General features: G+C 42.1%; 1 protein-coding gene across 2 annotated transcripts in view; it reads right to left on the bottom strand.

Annotated features, from left to right (window-relative positions):
* Positions 1-18029, bottom strand: part of flt1 (fms related receptor tyrosine kinase 1) — a 26994-nt gene that overhangs the window by 4342 nt on the left and 4623 nt on the right. The window contains exons 4-20 of one of the 2 annotated variants that reach the window (XM_025054655.1): positions 16876-17000; positions 14447-14612; positions 14229-14365; positions 13809-13980; positions 13600-13714; positions 13336-13505; positions 13066-13213; positions 6924-7047; positions 6117-6225; positions 4719-5012; positions 2942-3088; positions 2717-2848; positions 1956-2062; positions 1238-1373; positions 672-776; positions 466-579; positions 9-85 (exon numbers count right to left, since the gene is read on the bottom strand). In XM_025054655.1, coding sequence (XP_024910423.1) covers positions 9-85; positions 466-579; positions 672-776; positions 1238-1373; positions 1956-2062; positions 2717-2848; positions 2942-3088; positions 4719-5012; positions 6117-6225; positions 6924-7047; positions 13066-13213; positions 13336-13505; positions 13600-13714; positions 13809-13980; positions 14229-14365; positions 14447-14612; positions 16876-17000 — 2378 coding nt within the window. Of the gene's footprint in view, positions 1-8; positions 86-465; positions 580-671; positions 777-1237; positions 1374-1955; positions 2063-2716; positions 2849-2941; positions 3089-4718; positions 5013-6116; positions 6226-6923; positions 7048-8721; positions 10586-13065; positions 13214-13335; positions 13506-13599; positions 13715-13808; positions 13981-14228; positions 14366-14446; positions 14613-16875; positions 17001-18029 lie in introns of those variants that run through there. The other variant, XM_008307803.3, reaches the window with a different exon arrangement.

Genomic DNA, 18029 nt, shown 5'->3' with positions numbered 1-18029 from the left:
TGCTGCACAAACACATCTCTCTTGGTTTTCAGATAGGTCGATAGATTTCCATAACAACAAAACTCCACAATGACCATGAGTGGACCTGTACACACACAAAAAACTAAAATTAGCTAAATATTAAATATTCAAAAGAGTTGACTTTAAAATAGCTGGGAAATTATTCAGTTCAACTAAAAGTAGCAGAGACTTAAATGAAAAAGCAAGTGGGTGACAATAAGCTAACCAAAATAAGTAAGAATTTTACAAAAGCAAAAACAAACCTAATGTGAGCCAAAAGTACCTCAAGTGTTAGCCACGAAATGATGAAAAAGAAATTGTGTAAATGTTGTCTTCCAAAAAAGCACAATACTGAAATAATGATGTGTAGATGAATTTAAAAAATAAATAAAATCAAAACAGTCGAATTAACCGTAAATCCACACTGATATTTGGAAGCTGAAATATGTTTTTGTGAACACACACCTCCTGGTTTGGTGCAGGCTCCCAGCAGGTTGACCACATTCAGGTGGTTGCCAATGTAGTTGAGGATCTTGAGTTCAGTCATCAGGGCTTTGTGTTCGCTGTCTGTAGCACCCTCTGGTGGACAAAGGGTGGAAAACAAAACATTTGGCACAATAGTTCTTGTTCAGAATACTTTGTATTAGACCTCCAGGGACACTGTCTGGTACCTTTGAGCATCTTCACCGCCACGGTGCTGCAGCTGGTGGCGCTGTCGATACCGAACGCAGATGCCTGCATCACTTTACCAAAGGCTCCACGGCCCAGAGGTTTCCCTGTCACACAGAGGAGGAAGGTGATGCTGGTGGTGGAAAAGGGCAGCTGTGTGTTTCCTTGGCTAATTAAGCAACATTATTAATTAGGATTGTCGCCCACCCGCGGATGTGGGATGTAGATGGGAACTTTGGAGATTTTGGAGTCTTATTGAGTCTTTGGACCAAGTCTATCTGAGAGCATTTCCATCCTGATGAGAGCGAGGCCTGATTAGCTCCAGTAAACACAGTTCCCACACCCCCTGGTGGAGCTGATTAACTCCGCACAGACAACACAGACCCAGGGTCTGATTAATGGAATGGCAGACCCTCCCAGTAATGATCTGATAAGACCTATGAGAAAGTCTTCATATCTGTTGAGTCATCTTATAAACCTCCCATCATTTCCACCACATTCCCAAAAATCGAAGTCACTCGTGTTGCTTTTTGTCTTGTCTGGTTGGGAAATAAATGATGATTTGTACCTAATTGGAGTCGCTCTCGAGGAAACTCCCACTGGCTCTGGTCGTACTGCAGTCTCTCACACTGCTCTTCCATCGGCCCTTCTCCGGTGTTCAGGATGATTGACAGGTACTCCGGTTTGGAACGTGAGCTGCTGGACTGCTGGGAGAAATAGTTTGTAGAAATAAAGAAGAAACAGAAACATCCCTTCTTTTGCAAGAGGAAAATCAAAGCATGACAGCTGTCAGTAACAGAAGAAAAAGTTTTTCTTTTTTTTATTATAAATAACCATTTTATTTAATGTTTCCCTTCAGGTATTCAGGCTATTTTATTCTAGGTACGCAAAAACAGTTCTTGAAAACATGCAGTACTACTTAGTAGAGCTAAGTAATCCCTGCAAAGAAATGCATGCATTACCGACAGTGTATGCATTGGGCAATCAAACTAATTAATATAGCACCCCCGCAGGGCAAGTAGGGGCCCTACATGTTCTCTCTTTAACAACACTTGGGTGAATTCCCTGTACTCTCTGCCCTCAGTAGGTTGCACATAAACACTTTGTGTAATCTTGGAATGTTCTGAGTCAAAATGAAAAGTCTTGAAGAGGAAGTTAACACGAGAAAGAAGTGAGACCTGAGTAATAACCATTAGTTTTGTTATGTCTATTCATAATAAAGGTGGAATACAGTTTGAAGAAAACAAAACAACAACAAAAAAATAAATAAAAAAAATTCCTCTCACCTGCTTCAGTTTACGTATAAAGAGCGTGAGCAATATCCACAGAAGAGTGGCCATTACACAGGTACAGACCAGAGGGGGGATTTCCAAAATGGAATTCTCTGAGGTACCTGTTAAAAACACGCACAAATGTCAATGCATCAGTTTAATATTTTTCTACTTCTATCTTAAAAATGTTTTACTCTCTTTAGCCACTGGCTCTTATAACCCAACACTTCTCTGAGATTTGAATACACGTTAAAACAGTTGGTTCACTGAAAGGTTGGACATTTCTCAATGGCTCCAGCTGGGGGCAGTGTGTTTTCACAAACACAGAATGATTCAGAAACAATAGCTACAGCCCTCCTTCCCACCCCTACCCCCTTCTCATTACACACTTCTTTTTTTTCTTTTTTTAAGGAAAACATGTAGAGATGCCCATTGAAGTGCGACCCACACGGAGCTTCCCTGACATGCGAGCCAGGCCCTTCCAGAGGAAATAAAACTGGGAGACAACTTCCTTCCTGACGGATCAGGAACACAACAACAATACACTACATGTTTGTCTCCATGTAGTTGCCAGGACACCTCAAGACCTATCGAATGTCTTTAACCTTCACAAATAAACGGCATCACTTAAAGCGACTAAATTTCACCCTAACCTTCTGACTCCAACTCTAACTAGGATCAAGACAAAAACAAACTCTCCGTGGTGTGAGGCCTGAAAAACATCCTCATAATAGTTTAAAATCATCAGAGTCAATCAAAGGTGGTCCGACACTCACTGTTGACCCATATATGGGCAGAGCTCTCCACAGATCCTCTGTCATTGGTGGCCTCACATGTGTACAGCCCCTGGTCCTCCACTGTGATTCGGTCAATATGTAAAACCCCAGCGTCTGGTGATATGGCGATGCCTTGAAGAAAGTGGCAAAAATAAAAATAAAAAAAGTTCAGAACCAGGAATCAAAATATGCATGCACATCTGTTTACTTTTCTTTTTTTTTTACCTGATCCTTGTGTCAGAGCATGTTGGTCTTTGTACCATGTGACAGTCGGGGGTGGGACGCCCTGAGATGGACAGTGGAGGGTCACTGAGCTGCTGATGTTGACTGTACAATCTGTCAAATTAGTCAGCAGCACCGGGGGCTCTAGGACTGAAGACACACACACACACACACAGACAGATTTAAAAAAATTCTCATTTAGATTCTCTATAAAGTTTTTATTTTGTTTTCATAAAAAGACAATATTTCTTTCCAAGTACCAAATTATTATTGCACCAAATTATTTCCTGCTAACTTTGTGGGGGGAAAAAACAAACAAACAAACAAATTCCAGGGTCTTTACAAAACAAGAGGATTTAAGTCAAAGAAACGAAGGCCACTGACCAAACCTGTGCAGTTATTTATATTTATAGACCAGAAGAGACTTTTGTGATGGAGGGAATCAGTGTTTTTTCTTCCTTCCTGGACCAGCGCCACTTTTGTGGCACTGTGACACATTTCTGTAGTGACCTTAAGCTCAACCTGTGACTCAGCTGAAGTCTGGGATCTGGAAAACCTTTAAAAAACAATACAAACCAGTTCCTAAAAAGCAGAGTTTTTTTTTAATCATTACTGGTCAACGAGTGCACACAGTCAGAGCCCCGCCCTGGCTTTAACTCTGCTACACTAAAATTAGATCAGATGTTTCCTTGAAGTTCCTTGACCACAGATTTTAATAACCCTATACTCCCCGTCTTTTTCGTAAGTCGGGCTCTGGTCACCTTGTCTCTCTAGTAATTCCCTTGTGGGGTCCCGAGGGAGGAAGTTGTCATGTTGGGGCCTGATTGTATAGAGAACAGCAGTAAAGGACATGAAGAGAAGTCACTTAAGCAAAGGCGACTGATTGTTGTTTCCCCTATCTTCCTCCTCGACAACAATTGATGATTGTCTGTGGGGGCTGGGGCCTGACAGTGTCTGATTGGCTGATTGTTCCCCCGGCCTTGTGTAGGAGCCTGCAAATGTGGCATTGTGGGAAGTGCCATTGTGTGCTCTTCCTCCAGACAAGAGCTCATTCCCACGTGAAAAAAGAGGTGCAGAGTCGGAGCACAAGAGCAAAGGCAGGGTGGGGCCCCAGGAAACTGAGGGGTTTCGATTCCCAAGCAGTAAGACTCTGTGAGAGTTTGAAGGGGTTTGCACGTATGTATGTATACACTGGTCCCTCTCCTATCGCGGGAGTTGCGTACCAAGACCCACCGCGAATTGGCAAAAATCGCGAAGTAGAGGCGAGATAGTTTTTATAATATATACGTATATATTTACCAATTACGAACCCCCCCACACTGTTATCAACCCCCACTAGACTGTAACACTCTCTCCCGCAGAAAGATGCTACGATGCATGAACCAATCAGAGTAAGGAACAGCAGAGCATGATCAATTAGCCCAAGTCAATTGGCATGCTCAATAGTACACCAAGTACGCATTGTATTAGCCAAGAGTATGTTGTGTACGATCAAGTCTGGGTAAACAAAGTTACTAGCGATTGTTCGCAAATGAGCTAATCTCAATGTCAAAATGAGAATCTACATTTTTAAAGTATGTATAATTATTTTATAATGACTTTATTTTTGCTATATTTTGTGATATTGCAAACATTTTGCCATATCTTGGTTATAAATAAACAAAAACATTTTGCAAAGAACATTTTTGAGCAGAAAGTGTTAAAGAAACTGACATTGTTCAATTAAAGCCAAAACATTTTGGAAAATATTTCCTGCGATTCAAAGATAAATATAACTCACCTTTGACCTTCACCTGTGTGTCCCGATGAGTTCTCCGTCCAGTGATGAGGTGTCGGGCGGAGCACCTGTAGATCCCAGAGTCTCTGGCCGTCAGGTTTCTCAGCAACAGCTCCAGGGAGTTGGAATACACCCCCTCTGTGAGCCGACGGTCTCCGGCCAGGACGCCTCCTGTGTTATTGACTCGCTGCCACTTCAACGCCGTAAACAGATACTTATTGGCAACGCAGGTAAGGTGGAGGTCACCGCCCTCTATTGGTTCCTCTTGCTGGTTTAGACTAATGTCTCCTGAGGTGTCTGAGAGGAAAAGGAAGAAATAAAAGATGAATTGGGAGGAAGGTAGAAGAAGTGAACAGGAACATGGAATATAAACCACCTGATTTCCCGTTTGACGAATACGCCTTCTCAATATTTTTAGTGAGTACTTCCAGATCCCGCCAGAAACTCACACCTTAGAACCGATTCCACCAAACTTCCACTTCTGTAACCTTTGATGACAATGTTGAATAGCTATTGTCGGTAAAAGCAGCGAGTGGATTTTAGCGTAAAGCCTTTTTATTTACTTAAGCCTTTTGAAACTTCCCGTGGAAACGGCTCAAGAGTTTCCTGATGGCAGATAGTGTTTATCTTTCCCGAACACCCAAGGCCTCCCAAAATAAAGTAGACCTGCCATTCTGAGGAAGCTTGCTGCACGGGGAAGTGGAACGATAAGAGTTCCAGCTTCCTGTTCCGCTCCTGCTCACAGAAACATGCACACACAAAAACTGTTAACCTAGTTTGGTAGTTAAGCTGCTTATCAAACACACAGAACAATTAAAGTACTGCACGTACAGCAGCTCTCGTGCCAAGTATTTTAACCTAGATTTATATTTGCGTTTACATTGGACACACATCAAGATTTTGAATAGTGTTTGTGTCGTGTTACCGATTATTAAGTAAAAGATTATTAGAGTAAAAAAATGTGTTTTTGTTTCTACAGTAATAGAACAATAAGCAACTTTTTTACTAAAACTTAAATTATTTTTTTTAATAATTCTTGTCACAGATTTTGCTATATGTAATTTTTAAAATTAAATCAATCTATTTTTTTGCTAACGTTACCACTTTTTTGTTAATTTATTTATTGTTGCTTTTTTGCGTATTTAAAAATAATAGCTATCTTTTTGGCTCACATCAACATTTCTGTGCGTATTTGATCATGGAAACTTTTAATAATTTAGGGACAAATTTAGTATTTTCTAATTAATTGTATAATTAATACAATACAATTAATTATTATTAATCAATTATATATTATTATTACAACAACCCACATGGTTGTTGTAAGATTTTTTTAACACTCATCAGTTTCCATGGTTTTGTTGCTGCTTCTTCACTGCACCTCATCAGTCTGGTCATCACCTGTGATGTAGAAGTGGATGTCAAGCTGGTCCGAGCCGACAGAGTTGGAGGCAACGCAGCGATACACTCCAGGGACGAAGGCTTCTGCCACGGTCAGAACCCCCACTGTCTACGGAGAGCAAAAACATCCGCATGAGACCACCGGACCACTTAACACACATTTTCATCACACTCATTACATTGACCACTGACGGCAGGAATTGTATTTTTCAATCGGCCACTTAAGAAGACAATAGGGGTGTCTGAACTAGATCTCCAGCCAATCAGTGGGCAGCATTAAATGTAAACTGCTGATTTGTTGTTTTTAGTCATGTAGACCAGTGATTCCCAACCACTGTGCCGTGGCACACTACTGTGCCGTGAGAGATCATTAGGTGTGCCATTGAAAATTGTTGTTAAATTCACTTAATTGGGCTGAAAACCTGTAAAATTATTTATTGATTGCATATAACTTTTTCAAAAGGCAGAACGATTATATACTCTTCTGCTAGGTGGCAGCAGATGGCTATGAAAACTTAAAAAAAAAGATCTGAAAAGAAAATCAGAGCTGTTGAAGAAGATCTTTGTGAGTGTCTTTCTTCAATTCCTGCCAGTATATCAGCATCGTCTTCAACTAAACAGGCTGATATTTTAGTCAATTATGAGGTCATTTTAACTGGACGATTATATTTAATTACATATACTTTTTCTCAAACTCATTTCACAGTGTGTCAGTGGTCTGTTGTACATTTGCATCAAAATATCACAGACATATTTCAAAATACATCTTCAGTTTATTTAGTGTGTGTCTGTCAGCGTTCTACGCACCCGTTCCTTCCCCTGCAGCACTTCCTGTCTGTGAGTAACACTCAGGATGGGGTTGTATGCGGTCTTGTTGGGAGGATTCTCCATCACAGCGCGCCATAGCGGGGAGGACGTTGGACACACACACCTTAAAGCAGGAAGATGAGGAGGAGGAGGAGGTAGACATAAACTCAGCTGTGTTGACAAAAGTCTGACTCCAGATGTGTGTGGGCGTGTGCTCAGCAGGAGGAAGAGCACAATTCCAGGAGAATGCCTTGGAATGATATGCTGCTTTATGTTATCTTCACCATCAATCACATCATCACCATCATCACCATCATCATCATCATCAATGCTGTAGTCACCAAGCCATTTTTATCCATAGCATCACATCCTTTTCTCACACTACAGTGGATCAGTCGGGTGCTATGTAATGCTGAATTGTTCACAAACTGAGGATGCGGAGCTGGTATTGTCATTCTGTGGATCTACTTCCTTGCATTCTTAACAAATCATCTCATATTTCCAGGTTTGGAGTTCCTGCCCGTGTCAGTGACTCTTACAAGTTTAAAAATCAATAGATCACAGACTGGTGGAGCTGTGGGAACTGGGTCTTACACGCGCTGCTTTTGTTGCTTATTTATGCACAAACAACACATCAGCCGGGCAGTGGCTAAAAAACTATTTATAACTCTCACGATAGATGTCGAGTAACGCAAAAAAAAAAATCAGCTGCATAAACAGATATCGTACTACATACTGTGCACAACAGTTGGTCCTCTTAAATCTTCAACTGTGGTTGAAAAAAGGTGAGTTCTGGGTCTGGTAAAAATTATTTAAAATCAAAGGGATCAAGAAAAACATATTTAACTTATTCTTCGGCTTTATTATAAGTCAATCACAAAGCTTTAGTCAGAACTAGGACTACCTTTGTTTTAATGTACACTGTGTAAAACATTGGTTCCCAATCTTTTTCGGCCATTAATTCAAATTAAATTAAATTTGCAGTAACTCAATAACACACAAGAGGGGCCCACCCCCCACCCTGGAAACTGCTTTAAGTCACTTCCCTAAGTCAGGTGGTGAAGTTCCATTTCATTATGGTTAATGTCAGCAGTTTAGTGAAACCCCAGATTTACACAGTCAGCTCTGTCTCTGTCTGTCCATCACCCTGTCTCTGTCTCTGTCTGTCCATCACCCTGTCTCTGTGATCTCAGCGCCCCCCTGAGGTTGGTTCCTCTCTGCTCCTCGATTGCTCTTCCTCATTGGAATCTAGATAATGTGCGACCCACCCTGTGCATGACACTGGGACACTGCCACACATGCACCCGCACAAACAACCATGCGGTGATCACATGCACACAATGGCGCACACACACACACAGCCCTACATGCTTACACTCGATGGTTAACACTCCCACGCTTCACAGGAAAAAACCTGGATTCCTGATCAAAGACACAGACATGTGATTAGTAACATAGAAATGTGGACATAGATGCTGTGATGACACAGACACATGATGCTGACAGATGTTAGACACACATTAGTACACATTTACATTCACATCCCAGCCACAGTCACACATCTGGTGCATGTGCGTGTGCATGTGCGTGTCTGTGTCTGTGTCTGTGTGTGTGTGCCTACCAACAGGGAATAATAGAGCGCTCCCAGTCAGAGAACAGTGGGGGTCATCTCCTGCCTATTCTTCCTTTCTTCCTCATTGCTTAAAATAAGTTCACTTGTAAACGGTACTGTCCCTGCATGTTCCTGCCTCCTCCCTACAACAGGCAGAGAGCCACATGAACACATACACAAATATAGGCAAACGTTTAATGCACATAAACACACAGGGAAACAGAGACACACACTGGTATAACACTTCAATACGTTACGACCGATTCATACAGAGTGGACAAATACTGTCATCCGTTGTATGCAAGTTAGTTGTATAAAATTATTAAATATTAGATTCATATATTACTCATAGAACATCTGTATACAAGGAATGAGTCACATTGGGAGACACCCGTAAAATGGAAACACACACACACACACACACACACACACAGACATATTTAGTTAAAGTCCGACAACTCATTCTACTGAATTGGCTTGTAGCATTGGCATAGACTGTATACAAGTAATGGACAGTGAAGTACTGGGTCAGACTGCATGTTTTTATGAGAAGGTTTTATAATAACCACAGAACTGTATTTAATCAGGTGATCTACTGCTGGTGGTCCAAAATAATAATAATAATAATTTTTCTAATCTCTATCTCGATTTGCAACACTAGTCCAGATTGAGACGTCTCTGTCCATTGCTCATGTACAGTCTCTGAACATCACACATACAGTACATTTACATTAAGATTTTTACTTGACTCTCTATACACAACAACAGGGCTGTTACTACATTAACACCATACGGCACACATGAAATTTTGACGACACAGGATGATAAACAGTGACAGAGGACAGTCGTAGTCTCTGGTCTTCGGAGACGTCCTACATGGTAGGTGTCTGCTGACCTTCAGTCTTACAATAGAGAACTGTAGGCATCCCATTGTGAACAATACCAAGCTTGTCCTCTCTCTCTCTCGTTTCGCCTGTCCACGACGAGCACATTTGACCTTCTACCGGTGGCTACGAATGAGAACAGAAACTCACAGCTTTGGTGGATATAAGGATCAGATCAGGGCTTGAGACGGGCGCGGTTCATGGGCACCCGTTATAGTACCACTGAAGGAGTCAAAAATTAAAAGAACAAAACAAAAAAAACCCAAGCAAAGCAGCTCCAGAAATGTGGCCGGTGGACGGATGGGATTGCACTTCTTCTGGCTCAAACTGTCTGTGTAATGTTAAAAATATATATAAAAATAAAGCAAAGAAAACTACATGATGGCCAAGTGCGAGGGGAGGAGTGAATGAAATGATGGGGGGGAGGGTGCAAAGGAAATAAATAAATAATCAGTATAGCAGGAGTCTCAGTGATGTGACTCTCCTGGTTTCCTGTGCCTCCTGGTCGTCACTGCTCAGCAGTGTTCCAAGGCACTTTCCCCAAAATCTTCACACCAGGATCATCACATCTGGGATACGTGGTAAAATCACCGGTTGTTGCTGTTCAAAAGCACCCGGACTCTGTAGATCGTTGGGGGTCGGGGTCTCCAGGCTGGGAAGTGATGGTGAGGTGGTGGTGGTGGAGGGGTGTTTCTTCTACCTTCTACCTCTGCCTTCTGTTAAGGTAGAGGATAACGGCTCAGGTTTGGGGGTAGCATTGGTGAAGGAGGGGGAGGTATGTGTCGGGGGGACAACAGAACTGAGGGAAAGGGGGCAGGTGATGGTGGGATGGAGGTGGTGGTGGTGGTGGGGACTCTCAAGAATAGATCAAGCTCTTGAGGAAGTGGACTGTGCCACGTTTGAAGACGAAGGGACAATCATGCTGCTGGGAAGCGTCTCGCATCGGAGAGGAAGCCAAACAACGAGAGGAAAAGCGCTCTGATTTTTGCACAGGAAGCCCAGCGCGCCTCCTGCCTGGGCCAGATAAGAGCGCTGTGGTTCCCAGGGCCAGACCCAGGAGTGGACCCAGGACTCAGGCGTGAAGACCCCCCCATCAGCCGGGCCCAGCCTGGTCCACGGTCCCTGGGCCTCCTCCAGCGCAGCGTCAGGCTCGCGGTGCAGCCGGGCTGCAAAGAACAAGGGCCTGGTGAGGTTCCAGCCAAAAACTAGACTAAAGAAACAGACTTAAGACACTGAAGCAGAACCAGAACAGAGCTTTTCCTTCAAGACATTGTACTGCACACACTTGCAAGGACATTGTGAAGGGTTTATTGTTTAGATCATATTTGTGTGGTTTGGAATTTTTTTTAGGCCAGATTTATTCACGTTAAAATACCTGCGGACCATCTGTCTTGAATTTGCAATGAAACTTTAGCATGAAATGAAATACACTTCCAGATGGAAGATTTAATTTGGCCCAAGTTCGACAGAAATTAGTAGTGAAGCGAAAACAGTGAACAAAAAGTATTGTTTTCTAAAAATAAGTAAAGCAACAAAATTGTCACCGTGAAAACAAAGAAATTAAAAGTCATTAAAAATACCTATGTACAAGTTATATTAGACATAAAACCAGCCGAAACGCAATACAATGTTAGCTTTTGGCTAAAGTTAGCCAAAAGATTGCATGTGACACTGCCGGCATGATGTTCTGTGGGCAGATTACTTTTGGCATCTGATGGATGAAACCAAAGTGGAGGCATCTGGGCATGGTGCCATGTCAGAGGGCTGGGGGTCAAGGGTCAAGTACACTGATGATGTCAGTAGTGGGTCTCAGAGGGGGGATAGAGAGTGGGCGGCTGCTGGGCTGCTCTCAGGTAATACTTAACCTCTGTGACTCAGTCAGTAGCAACACAATAAAGTGTCTGACCTTCAATCAATGTTCTTGCCAAGTGTCGGCTTTGACACATCAGTGTGCACAAGTGTGTGTGTGTTTGTTATTGTGTGATTGGGAGAGAGAGGAAGGGGAGAGAGAGAGAGAGCTGAACAAAGACTTGACTACAGCTCATAGAACACATTTACAAACCTCCAAAACAGAGGTTAAAAGGTTATTTATTTGTGAACCTTGATATGACAGTACAACTAATTTCCCCCAAATTTTCTCATGATGACTAAGGCTGATCATTTTCCTGGGAAAAATTCTGTCATTGAATGAAATGTTTTTGGAATTATAAAGTCATTCAACAGCCATTTCCGCTCATCATTTACTCACTTACCACTTCTTACAGCAAAAACCACTGTCTGCTCATAAATTAATGCATTTTTTGTTTTTTAAGGCGTGTCTGAGAAATAGGTTACAAAACATAGCAGTAGAACCAGTCATCATAAAATGGAAAAAACCTGGACGAACATTTACCGATAATGACGAAAAAGTACAATTTTAGTTCAAATCTTTAGTCAGAAACCTTGAGTTTTCTGATAAGAAGCTAAAGTTTTTGTAATAAATCTTTCAAATGAGAAAATACTAAATGACAGAAGTATAATTTTGTGGTTCAAATATTCAACTTATTTTGTGCATTACTCTTTACTGTATAACACTGAGTCCACTACTGCTGATGAGATCGCTGTAGAGCTGTTTGTGTGCATGTGTGTGTGTCAGATATAAGAAAAGCCATTACAGGATGCAGTGTGCAATCACAATAATAAACAGAGCGCTCACTCTACGTCCTGCACAGGAAATTCATTAAATCATAGTGTTTGATTTGGAAACCAACAAATCGTGACTAAGAGCACGGAGGTGGCCTCTATTGAAGTTTTTTTTTTGTCCTTTAAAGTCTGGGCTACAATGTGTACTGTGGCTGTGAATGTAACACAAACACACACACCCATACACACACTGCCACACACACTTCATGTTCATCACACATAAACAAACGTGGAAAAAAGAACGTACGGAGAGTTAGAGGACAAACATATGGAGTTAAACAGTCACGTAAACACACACATAGACCTGACGGAACACACACACACACACAAGTCGATGCCTATACGTAATAAATACACAATATAACACACAAACATTTTCACACATTTCCCCTGAACATGAAAGCCCCCCCTTTCCCTCTCCTCCCCCCCAAAGGCATCTGTTCTGGTTGCAAGAAGGAAACACTGTCTGAACACAAGCTGAAATAGACAAAACATGTCTCGTTTCTCTCACACACACACACACACACTCACACACAAACCAAAAGCAAACATTTTTGCTGTTTAGGTTTGTACATTGTGTAAAATAATTAGCGCCTTTTTTTCAATTTTTGGAAACCATTACTGGGCTGAGTTTTCCCTCAGTTTTGACTGACAGGCCTTTTTTGCAATTTTCTGTCAAATCTTTTCTGCATGTGTCAGCAGTCGTTTTTTTTTTCAAATTAAAGGATGGTATGTCTTTGGGAATTTCCCCTTCCCGTTATTGACCGCTCACTCCCTAACACCCCAACGATCTGTATCTCCATTTTATAACATATTGTCTGAAAATGCTTTCAGGTTTTCAAAAATCATTCATTCGTCCAAATCGATCATTAGCACAATGTCTTTAAAGACATTTTAAGCCTTTTATACAGGCACGCCACTGAATATCATATGGACGTCGTTTACTCTGTGCTGTACTGCTTACCGGCCTCTAGGTGGACAGGGATGCCAGAACCACGTGTTGAATGGTCGAGGGACTCCGTGAGACGTGCAGTGAAGTGCTTGTCTGCTCCCCCTCGGCACAGAACCTGGGTCCTGCACCAGGACTGCTTTCTCTCCTATCCGTGGACTCACTGTCACACAGAACACACACACACACACACACACACAGAATCAAGAGAAAAGATCCATCAGTGAAGGAACAGGATGTGGCGCTGATTCATTTGTGGAGGTGGGTTGATGGTTTGCTTCTCACCGTTGACTACAAGAGTCAGTGTGAAGTTCTGTTGAAGTCCGTGTTCCTGGATTCTCACTAGGACAGTGTACTTCCCAGCATCCTCCTCTGCAACGTCTCGAATAATGAGTGAATTTTCATCAACATGGTATCTGGAGCATTGTTCTGCCGCCACCCTGCCGTCCTTCAGCCTGGCAAACAAAAAAACAAACAAAACTAAATTACATTAAACAGTAGAGCAGTAAAAACTATGATTTTTTTTAAAATCTGAAACTTGTGTCTCACCAGATGACCTCAGGTTTAGGGAAGGCTTTTAGTCTGGCGACTCGATACAATTTCTGTCCTGCTTTAACCTCCAGCACGGATCCATTTTTGGGTTTCAGATGGATGAATGGTCGGTCTACGGTTGTGATTAAATGTAAAGTTGAGGATGAGAATTTGGTGCATATTTTTATTCTGTTAGCCATGACTAAAAAGTGAAGAATTTGACTCACCGTAGACGTTGACTGTAACGTTGGTTTTTTTGACATTTTTACCACTGCTGACTCGACATGTGTAGAGGCCTCGGTCTGTCTTCTTCAGTTTGGGGATGGTCAGAATGCTGTAGAACAACATGTGCGTTCTAAGATTCTGAATTTTCCTGGAAATGATCCCAGTGTTGTTTCTCTAAAATGTTAAGAAAGAAAGAAGTGACTGTAAAATAAATCTGTTTGTTGTTAAAATGTATATACCACAAAGACTAAGGGTCATCGTCTTCAAAGTAATCTTTACCAGACTCCAAACCTTTTCAATGAAGGCAGCCTGATGTCTACTGAAGGTCAAACCCACCCACGCACAGGCTCACATTTCCTGTTTGTGTCTACTGTTCTGATATCAGGACATAATGTTCAGAAAGTTGAACATAACTGACTGACCTTTCCTGGATAACTCCATCTGAAGGTCACTCTGGTGTTCAACTCTGCAGTGGCAGTGCAGTTCAGGACCAGTCTCCGTCCCTTCAGGTTCTCCACGGGGTTACTGCCGTTCAGAAACACCTTCATGATGTTGGTCACTGTTGGAAAGACAGTGTCAAAGACAGGGTGAGTCTGTGTCACCTGACACACGTGCTGCTGCTGCTGTTGCTGCTACTGACCTAATCTGTGGACAATGTACATTCTGGACTGGTGTGTGACTCCGTTGACGACCGTCTGGCAGTGAAAAGGGCCGGTGTGGAAGTAGTTGGGACTTTGGATGGTGAAGCCCTGTCTACTGTTCCAGGTGATGTTCCTCTGGTCCGGGCTCCAACTCTGGAGGTGGAACTTTGGAAGAAAGAAAGGGAAGAAAGACATCAAACTGTGTGTGGACCGAAGACAGGAATAAGTTAAATAATAATAATAATAAATTAAAGTAGAAGTTGCAGTAATTATTTCTCAGTGATGTGTAGAAGTTCTATAATAATTATGGTCTGGCTGAGTTTATTCTCACAGAGTTATTTTTACAGCCACCAGGACATTTGTCAAACTGTGTAAAACTTGTTGTGTTCTTGGACAGAGCCTTAAGGAAGTGTTACTGTGTCATAGTGGAAGCTTCCCACCCACTCTCAGGGGATCAGGTGTCACCCCCCTCCCCCTCCCAAACCACCTACACACCCAATTACAACAGTATTACACATACACTCCTGTGAACTGTCTGATCCTCTCTGTAACTCTGGATCAGCCCAGATCAGCCTGGACCATGTGACCAGGTACTGTATTCTATAGCGCAACTTTTTTTTCTGGTGATTTCCAAGTTTGACCAAAACACCCTCCTGTTTGGACTTGGTATCATCAGACAATAACACATTTTTCCTCATCTGAAAAACCTGATGTGGTTCAAAAAAATTCAGCTGGGTTCTGATGTATTTCTTTTATAAAAAAATCCAGACATAGTGGTTATAGTAACCACTGCATTCCAGAAATTACCACATTTAGTTGTTGCAATATATACTGCACAATACAACTCAACAAATGACAAAGACGTCAGACTACATACATCACCTGAACTTTCTGTTTTGGTTTCGAAAGAATCTTCTAGCAGTTTCCTTTGCTTTTTAACATGAGTGGTTATAGGTGATTTTCTTTATATTTATTTTATAATGTTTCGAATTAAAATGTTAGATGAATGAAAATATTAGATGATAAAAAAATGAAAATTAAATATTCTGTTAAAACTCCCAGCACTTTAAACACGGCTGTGTGAACTTTTTCATATTCTCTGGGGAGTCGTTGAGGAGAAAGTGGAGTTAGGATTGGAGAAATACGACTCCAGCCCCGCTTTGTGCATCCCGTTTCTTCAGGATATTGACATTTTCACCTGAACCCCAGGTTGACCCCGTCCTAACGGACCTCCGGGACCTGTTGGCTACTTTCAAAGCCAGATAGAGAAAACAGAGTCTCCTGCTTGTTGTTCCTGACTGGGACTGAATTCACTGGTTCAGACCGGTCAACGCAGGTTGGAGGAGGAAACAGGAGGACGAAGGAAGAGGAGTACCGCTATTTTTAGACTGTTCACAGTAGTGGCTCCAGACGTTTGTGAGGCAATGGACAGGAGACAAAAACATGTGTGTATGTGTGTTGTTGTCCAAACATGTCTTTTTGAGGATTATATTTAGACTGTGGTGATCCAACTGGAGTGACAGTCCTTGATCCATACATCCAGGATATATATATATATATCCTGGATAAATATATATATATCCAGGATATATACGTGTATATATATATATATATATATATATATAATATACATTTCACGCCCTCAGTGCATGGCAGGTTTTTAATATTATAAATGTATTTTTGTATTTAAACTGTCGGCCACCTAACGTGACAGTGGTGGCAGGTAGAATCACACAATATTACCATTAACAAGACCAGATTCCTCTGCACGTTTGACAGCTCTCCTATTGTAGTTCCATCACAATGAGCTTCCTCCAGTGACGCACAAGTCGTCATTATGTGATTGAAGAGAAAACTTTGATCTGTCAGGGGCCACCAGTGGCTTCCTACACACCAGCTGTTGAAGGTATCAGCTAAGGGAAGTTGGCAGCCAGGGATTTATCTAGGAGAGATGTGGGAAATGCCCCCAGCGTTGGGGCCGAAAGGGCACGTCACACCGTGTGTCCTGTCTCCAGAGGTAAACGCAAAGCTGCCGTGGGCAAAATGTAATGAGAAAAAGCCATCACAGGGAGGATATCCTCGGCCGTCGGACGGTTTTCTAGCAGATGGATCCATACGTGCAGGTACGATCCCTGGAGCTTTGACCTACAACTGCCAGGGGTTGAACATGCACACAAACAGATGTACTCTTACGCACATGTACCGTACTGTACTGGACTGGACTGGACTGTGTATGTCAGCAGACTGTCGACACACTCTTCTGTGCACTTAATAACTCTTGTCTGCTCTTCCCATCACTCAGCACTTAAGCACCGACACCGACAAACTCATCTGCACAAACTTTCACACAAACACACACACACACATATATATATATGTATATATATATATATACATACACACACATTTAGTGTCCTTCTTGACTGACCTTGACCAGTGTGGTGGTGACATTAGGGTGGGTGACCCTACAGGGGATAACCAAAGACTGCTTCTCCGTCAGGTACAGTACATCTGGGCTAATGTCAGGATGTTCCACAAATGGTTGCTGGCTGTCTGAAACAGACAAAGCACTGCGGTCAGGGACAAATAGAGAAAAAACATAAAGAATTACAATTATTCTGTGTTTATTTCCAGCATGTCGTTCATGTTTTTAATATTGGTACTGTATATATGGAAAATTGTGTCTTTTTTTCACACCACTTTCAGTTACTCCAGTACTGAACTCTCATACCTTTTAATAATAATAATAATATTAATAATAATTCAGTGATTAATTTTATTTCAGGCGACGTACAGGACTCTAACTCTCAGCTCTCAGTTCTAGCAGAGTTTGTTCAAAGTGAAACCCAGAGAAGTTGAATCCAGGTCAGAAATATAATCCCACTCAACCCACTCTTTGTAAAGTTTCTCATTCAGTGCATATGAAAATAGAAAGACTAGAAAGACTCCCACTGGTGGCTGGACAATACGAGGGGAGAGTTTAAAGAAACACTAAAAAATGACCTCCACGACTGAGTGAGAAAACTTGTTTCTTTTTCATAATAACTCTCTGTGAAGTGACCCTTTAATTTCAGGCACAAAGAGGAAAGAAAACAATCAGCAGCTCTTATGGAGCTAGGCGTAATAATCTGGACAACAAATAACAAACAGACACACACTGTGAGACACACAATCACGCACACTCAATACCTATTCAGCAAATGACTGCCGGCAGTCAACAATAAACACACAAATTGTTTAGAAGTAATCAAACGACTCCCTGCATGAGCGCTCTTACGGCTCTGTGCCATTCAAAGTGGTGGGTGTTGCTCCACCTCATTGTTTGTTACTGTAGGGTGTTATTCAAGGAAAGCAAATCTCTGAACATTTGAACAAAAGTACCCCTAGGACTAGTGAACTGAGGGCTTCCTTTTTCTCGCTTTATTCTTAATCGAGGGCTCGGGGAGGGAGGCAGCGTCTGGACCAGTCGCAGCCCAAGTCTGATGCTTAATGAACATGACGACCTGAGCGATTGATGGTCCCCCAGGGTCCTGTTGGCCAAACAGTAGCCTGCCCTGTGACCCTGGCCGTGAGCCCGGCACC

Source organism: Cynoglossus semilaevis, chromosome 3 (assembly GCF_000523025.1).
Source record: "Cynoglossus semilaevis isolate Cse_v1.0 chromosome 3, Cse_v1.0, whole genome shotgun sequence".
NCBI lineage: Eukaryota > Metazoa > Chordata > Actinopteri > Pleuronectiformes > Cynoglossidae > Cynoglossus > Cynoglossus semilaevis.
The sequence above is the reverse complement of the archived record's forward strand: the minus strand, read 5'-3'. Positions and strand labels throughout refer to the sequence as shown.